The sequence below is a fragment of the Nestor notabilis genome, unplaced genomic scaffold (assembly GCF_000696875.1).
Source record: "Nestor notabilis isolate BGI_N333 unplaced genomic scaffold, ASM69687v1 C15419060, whole genome shotgun sequence".
NCBI classification, from domain to species: Eukaryota; Metazoa; Chordata; class Aves; order Psittaciformes; family Psittacidae; genus Nestor; species Nestor notabilis.
The window spans coordinates 4,766-12,554 of NW_009951653.1; the positions used below are offsets into that span (position 1 = coordinate 4,766).

The 7,789-nt window shown below is 44.3% G+C and overlaps 1 protein-coding gene across 1 annotated transcript; it reads right to left on the reverse strand.

Annotated features, from left to right (window-relative positions):
- Positions 1–508: 508 nt before the first annotated feature.
- On the reverse strand, positions 509–7,152 carry LOC104412361 (angiomotin-like; the record flags this gene model as incomplete). Its single annotated transcript, XM_010023068.1, has 4 exons — positions 509–654; positions 3,290–3,382; positions 4,744–4,888; positions 6,699–7,152. Coding segments are annotated over 4 exons (838 nt in total), but the record flags the coding sequence as incomplete, so codon positions are not given.
- Positions 7,153–7,789: the final 637 nt, after the last annotated feature.

The window sequence follows — 7,789 nt, forward strand, 5'->3', positions numbered from 1 at the left end:
GCAGTGAGGTGAGAGCCATGTGTGAGTGGCAGTGACATGGCTACAAAAGAAACTGCTGTGAAAGCTGCCCCACTAAGCAGCTCAAATGCATTCTCACCTCTTGGGAGGAAAGGGAGAGGTCATGCCCAGCTTATTACGAATGCTGGGCACAGATGGTGGTCTGCACTGTGCACCGCGATAACCTGGTGTAAGTGGAACACCTGGCAAGGGGACAAGCTGCATTCATTTGGTATTATTTAGAAGCCCATCCAGATCTGAGTTTCTGCCAAGTTCAGGAGGTTGCCAGGCTGGGATTTCAGTTCCAGCCCACTTTTATCAGTTGAAACAAAAAGAACACAAAACATAGCTGCTCAGATGAAAGCACTCCAAGGTGATAGAGATTTGTGGCTTATCTGTGCACAGTTCAGTGGCTTAGCTAACCAACACAAAGCTAAGCCAATACAAACAGCTTTGAAGCAAGCAAACTGGAACCCAAGCTACCCTAATTTCTCTCTCCCAGCATCCTTACCTCTTCCTCCAGTTTCACCACCTTGGCCTGAGCATTGTTCAAGGCCTGGTCTCGGATCTCGATGTGTCTCCGTTGGTCCTCATTGGTGGAGCGTGCAGCAGCCAGTTCTATTTCCAGTTTCTCTTTTTCCCGCTGTGTTTCCTTGTCTATGAAAACAAAGTGAGAGTTATCAATGGACAGCACTTGTCTTTACCCAGTTTTCAGGACTCTTTCACTGCAGAGGTGAAGGAAAGATTCTTCTGGAACTTCTTACAAGCGAGAGAATGCAAATCTAGGACTAAGGGGGGAAAAAAACAGGTACATGGCTTTCAAAGAAGAGGAAGATTTGTAACCCTGAAAAACAAGTATGGTACCTTCAAGTACTAGTGAGAAGGACTAGAAGGTGCATCACTCAGTACAGTTAGGTAATTTGCTCTGATTATGCAGATGGTTAGTGACACTTGGCACCTCTTTACCTCCGAGCTTTCAGCAGCAGAGAACAGACTGGGTGATTTTAATTCCAGCGAGATTAGAGAGGAGACAGCAGGCTTCTGTGCCTGAAAAATTTGTGCTCCTTCTTTTCACACTGACCCCACAAACAGGAAAGCTGTTCTGCCTGGGGTAGCTGTCCTCCTCCTCAAAATAACACCCAGTTGTCCCACTTTGCTGGCAGTACCATCAGAGGAGACAGAAAACAAGTGAGCAATGAGAATTCTTCAGTCTTCCTCTACTGCCCTTAAAAACAACCCCCATGGCCAGCACTGAAGCAAATACACCTGTTCTGTCACTGCTTAAAGCAGACCTGCAGTTCAAGAAAGCCTTTTGCCCAGGACTGAGAGCTCATGACTGATGCTTTAAAGCCACCCCAAGCACAGTGGCCGGTCCTTTGCTGCTGCTCTGCAGAAAACTGGACTGAGTGGGAGCAGCTCTGCTGTATTTCAGGAACAGGGAAATTGAATTCATACAAAAATAAATGATAAAATAATTGGGGACTGGAGAAATTATCACACAGGGGTGTAAAGCAAAGCCACAGCACAGAGCTGATGTCCTCTGTATATATTCTCTGTCATTCCCAGCTCAAGCCGACCAGCTATAATGATAACATTAACGCTCTTGCTGGATACATAACCACAAAATACTCCCTGGAGTGATCTACACCCAGCACTGATGACACCAGAGAAACTGCATTCCAGAAGCCAGAATCCCACGACAAAGGAATGAGGACAAGGAGTGGAAAGCTTGAAAAACAGGAACTAGATCCTGGGTGTTAGGACAGACTGCATATGGAATACACAGGCCCGTTTGTGCAAGCATGTGCATAAGTATATTTACAGGACCACAATTATTCCCTTTCTTCTGCCAGCCAGGAGCAAAGCTTTGGCAACACAGAGTAGCTAAAGATTCCCTTCTGCTAAGGAATCAACGCAGCCCACACAGAGGTTGCAAAACAAACCTGTCCACAAACAGCACCCAGAACTCTCCAAACCCTGACTAGAGCTAGCCTGTGACGTGAGACACAAGGACAAAGGCTAATGTCACCACCTGCCTATTCTTATCCCCATCCCCATTCTTCTCCTCCAGGCCAGGAAATGAATTGCTGACAGTGTCAGCACGCTAAAATGTGCTGTAGAAAATGGCAGAGATGAGGTAGGGTGGCATTATGCCAGGAGGTATCAATCAGTGCCTGCAGCCTGTTTGTTTGTTCATCTGTGAGTGCTTGCAGTGAGGCTTTTGGCGGTTTCATTCCAGACTTTTCCCCAAATGAGAACTGCTTCACTCGACAGGTGCCTACAGCACCCCTGGAAATGCTGGGACCGAGGAAATGTAGCACTATGGTTTCCATGTTCACCCAAAAGGAGCAACTGAGTGTGAGGCCTCACAGCTTTGACCTCCCCACCTCTCTGGGTGAACCTATGAGCCTCGAGGTCCACCCAACCAGTTTGAATGCGAGACTAAACCCACAGACTTTCCACTACCACCAGGAGTTTTGAATTCCCACCCTGACAGCCATCTGCTTGCAATGTAAGCCACAGGGAATAAGCTAAAGGCAACACAAGCGAAGGATACCAGCACTTGACAGAGTAGAAGCAGTGTGTGTTACATCACAGAAAATCCCTGTTTTGCAATTTTATTGCATTACCTTTTTATATAACTATTGGAGAAAAGTGAGCACTGTCAGAAGGGTGGAGCACACCATGGGATGAGGGAAAAGTTGGCTCGCCGCCGTTGGCCTCAAGACATTTCAGTACAAAGGAGAAGCAGCATTTCACATCCATCATTTTGTGATAAATCCACTGCTGTGGACAGAATTCATGACCCTTACCCAGCCCAGCATACTGCAGGCAGTGTTCATCCCCCTCAGGTTTGCAGAACTGGATAGGGCAGTGGCAAATTAAAGAGGAAAGAGATAGGAGACCTACCAGGTTCCAGTCTCACTGGCCTTAATTCATGCCAGGACTCCTGTCAGCCTGGAAAAGTTTAATTCCAAAGCTTTCAGGGGACCAAATAAGTGGCCAAACTACCCCGTATATTATGGGGTAAACGCTAATCTTGCAGTTTAATGGCAAACTTATGTTTGCTTCAAAATCTCTACTAAAGGGCATCAAATGGACTTTACATCCTGACAGAAGAGGAATTCTTGAATCCTTTCTCCACTGCCAGTTTTGGACTGTCACTGCCCTGAATTCCATCCTGGTAGAAAACTGACAGATCTGAACCACAGTGACCTTCTGCACTGCTACCTGTCCCAGGATGGCTGGAGCACTGGTACTGAGCCCACTCACTAACTCATTCATAACTCACTTTGTGCAAAGAGTTGAGAGATGGTTTTCCGATTGTCTTCAGACCCCTCAAATTCCTTCTCCGCCAGCTGCTTGTTGGCTGTCTCCATGCGCTCTGCAAGTGTTTTCAACAGAAGGAACACTAAGTCATTAAAAACCTCCAAGCACTAAATCACATCTGCTCAGGACATTTCCTATGCAGTTCCCCATGATGGGGACAGACCTCCTAATTCCACACAGCCAAAAGCAGAAGCTAGCACCCACTTTTGAAATGTTTCCAATTATGTCCTTCAAAAAGTCTTCTCAATGAGGCAAAACAGGTTAAATAAAATCCTAAAGAAATTACTTTAAATACTTACAACACATTAAAAGTTTATTTTTTCCATTTTCACAAATGTTAAGACACCTTATTTTTTCCACCCAAATAAATCTCACTGTGCAATTAAAAGATTCCCTTATAATTCTCCACTAAATCTGAACAGTTAGAAGATTAAATCACTGTTGTTCAGTTACCTGACTTTAGGGAAAAGTGTAAAACTCTAAGGACAGGTTCTGCTGCTGCAGGCTGTTAGGAATTTATGTCAGTCTGTGAAAGTGAGAATGAAATGTTTATGCTGTGCTTTATTATGAATAAGATTATTTAATGCAGGTCTTCATGTACTGTCCTTCTTGACAGCACTGGCTTTACTTCTTGGATGCAAAACAATTTCTGGGAACACAGGCTTAGTAAGAGACACGGGGCAGTGCAAGCAGATGACATGTAGGACAATCAGAAGCTGTTTGCAAACAAATTAAGTTTAGAGTTTAAAAACCTGATTGTGCCCTTTAAACACCCCAAATTGCAGATGGTTTTCACCTTTCAAGCTAATGGTAAAACTTTTACCCATGTTAAGGTCAAATACGATTCAACATCACTCTCCACTGTCAGCCATCGTACTGCCCCAGCCTCTTAGCAAGAACCAGACACTAATAACATCTCACTCTGGAAAAGGAAGGGAGATCCAAAAAAACAGATGCCTACACTGATAAGAAATGACAAGACCTTCAGGAAGAACAGGCAGTCTGCAGTTTGTATGTCAGTGCAAAAAGGTCACTGGACAGGAAACAAAGTGAACATGCCTGGTGTGGGATTAGGCAGTCAGCAAAACGTCTTTCCATTTGTATAAACTGAACAAATTGTACAAATCGTGTCTAGGATGTAAGACAAGAGAGAATTCCAGGCTTGCATCTGGTTTATAGTATTTGGCTTATCATGTTTCTCTTCAATGAGAAACAGGCTGGAAATGAGAGACTACAGCACCCTCCTAAACCTGTCGTTTCCCTACTTGCAGCAAGCACTTAAAAATCTCAGGCTGCTGAACATACCTGAGTATCCTGTCACAGCTGAGCTGTCAACAGACACAGCTGACACTGTCCCGCCAAGTGCAACAGTAAAAACACCCCAAGATTGAAGAAGAGAAGTTTTACTTCATTCACCTCTTAGATCCCTGTTGAAATCATGAAGCCTACGAATTTCTCCTTCCAGTTTGTTTCTCATGGCCTTTTCCAGGGCATCACGTTTAGAGGATGATTTCTCCAGGTTTTTGTATGCCTCTGAAACTTGCTGAATTTCTGTTTCCAGCTGCAGTGGAAGTGAAAACAAGCACTTACTATTTTACCAGTGACAATTACTCAGTTTCAGAAAGGAGATAATGTTCTTTCAGGTTTTCTTTATTGAAGAAACCTACACATACACATTAAGTAAAACAACAGTCTCAGGTTTGTGATGGCTCCGTCTGCATAAAGGACACCAACGGTTAAAACAAAGATCTAGACTCTCCTTCCAGATTCTACTTGTTTCCCCAATACAAAAGCACAGATAAAGCAAAGTGAAGAAGTGCAAATGTAATCTATTATTTTCTAAGACTGGGGCAGTTTGGCACCCCTGTTAGTCTGGGCAAAAAGCATTTAGATAAATAGCTAGTGTGGTATCAAGTGAGTAAGTAAAATAAAACAGGAAAGGCAGACAAAACTATGCTACCAAAACACCAGTGGCAGATCCCATATTACTGATGAACTCTGCAGCTCTGCAATTGTTATGGTCCAAAATTCATCATCAAACCTCCTGATGTTCTCTGTTTACACTTCTACAACTTAGTTGTGCTTTTAAATGTTCAATTTACTGAACGGGGGGAGGGAAACATTTGCAGTAAAATATGTTTCATCCTTCCTTCTAGCCTTTAGTGTGAAGCTTCTCCAATCACTCAGAGCAGAAGGAGATTCAGCTCTAACTCTCCTTACTTAGGCATGGTTCATTGCTATGGAAGCATGGATCCATGTAGCAGCAAACCCTATCAGCACTCCACAGCAAGTGATCAACAGGAGGGTGGAGGAAAGTGCATTTGTATCCTTCTTTCATTATCAGGAAGTTGTCAAACATTTCTCTAAAGCATTTCCTGGCCAGAAACCTTCCAAAAAAAATACAACAAAATGAACACATGTCCCTGGAAAGAGGTAACATAGGGAATAATGAGTGTGGAATGCCACACCGGTCACCTGAACTCAAACAAGTGTTTTAGGCAGCCACTCATTTTTATGGCCCTGGAAACCGCTCGGTGGAAGAGCAGAGCAAGGCCCACAAAGTCCTAATGTGCAAGTAGATTCAGCCTCTTCTCAGCTGCAAGGCACAAGCAAAGCTGACCTGCTGCCCAGCCTTAAACCACTGGTCATCAAGAAGTTATTTCTATGAGACTGCAATGAAAATACCTCTGCACATGCATGTTAATGATGGGTCTCACTGGGATATTTCTTTTAAAACATTTTATCATCGCTTATTCTACTTGTTTCATAAAGCCAAAGGTGGCAAATAGCTTGATCCAAACCAAGACATTGTTTTCACAGAAGTGTGGCATTGAGGGGGCAACAAAAGAGGTGCTAATTTCAGTCCTACAGTCCAAATGTCTTTAACGTAGCCATAGCAGCCTTGTACTTGCCTTGCACGGTGTCCTGCCAGCCAGTTTTGTGGCAATGTCCCCTATTGCCTCCTTGAGTGACTACAGTCTCATGTCATTCCAATCAGGCCCTTCCTGCAGTCTCTAAAGTCTTTTAGACTGATGGGAAAATGAAGCCTGCTGCTATCCTGGGCATAAGAACACTAGCCTTAATTTAACCAAGCAAGCCAAGCAGTCAGTCTCTTCAAGACAGCTGATGAGGATGCTCTTTGAGTATGGTCAGTAAACTATTAGAATAAAACTGAGGGCTTTGATTTTATCTTCTGCCAAAGCTAAACTGCTGCCCGAGGGGATGAAACACAGACTAATCAATCTGCATGTAAAAGACTCCCAAGCAGATAATCAATCCCTTAGGCAAGGAATGTAACAGTTGCAAATTATGTGATTCAATTATGGACAATACTAGACACAGGAGAGTGCCTGATATGCCAAAACACCCACCTTCTGCAGCCGGGCTACCTTCTCATAACATCCATCCAGCTCCTGTCGTAGAGACCGGTTCTCTTCTGACAGGATTTCCACCATCTGCTGGGCCCTGGAAACTATGGCAAAAGGATCTACTTGCATTTGCTGATACGGGGAAGGTATCTGCTGAGCTCGGGATATTACTGAATAGGAATCTCCTTGCTGCTGCTGCGGGCCTAGGAAGGGCTGGCATAGTCGGTACAAGTCCCCCTGATGGACTTGGTTTGACAAGAATGGCTGCTGGGTCCGTGGCAGAATTCCAGGATCTCCCTGGCTTGGAGTCAGAGGTTGCTGGTGCTGGGAAGGGGACAGCCTGGATGGCGGTGGAGACTGAAGCAAAGTCAAAGATCCCAGGGATGTCAAGGAAGAAGTCGGGCTGTGGTGGTGAGGTGGTCTCTGTTGTAACTGCAGCTGCACATCTGGGTTCTGCCTGGAAAACAGAGAGCAGGAGCTCCATCAAAGTCATGCAGAAGATGGTGCACAAACCCAGTGAAAAGGTGTGGGATGATCCCTGTGCTCCTTTCCACAGGCCTTCCCACACAGAAGACTCATATTTGAGCTTTTCCTCATTTTTCTAAGTTTGTTATAAAAAAAAAAATTCAAAACCAAATCATTACCAGAGAACATTATAAAGGCACGAAGGTCTTTCCTCTTGGGTCTGTTTTGTACAGAAACACTAAGAGAAACTCTATCAACAACTACTGACCAAAATTATAACTTTTCTCCACACACTGTGGATAAAACAACTAAACTGTTAGGAATGGGCTTGTCCATTCTGTCCTAAAATGTGCCATCTCTCATGAAGAAAACAATGCACTTTCTTCTGCGATTCAGGATACAGAGTTAAGGGGCTGGTTAAGCTCTATGCTCTATGCCAGCACCACTGATGTGAGCTTTCTGAAATATCACCCAACAAATTGCAGCCTGGTTAAATGAGATAGTTAAAGGGTCTGAAAATCAGCATAGGAATCAGAACCAGCCCTTTCATTCAGAACCACCCACAGGTGATTTGTTTACTGCTCCTAACAAAAGCCTCTACAGGTATGTCCTGGGTTCAGCTACAGCAG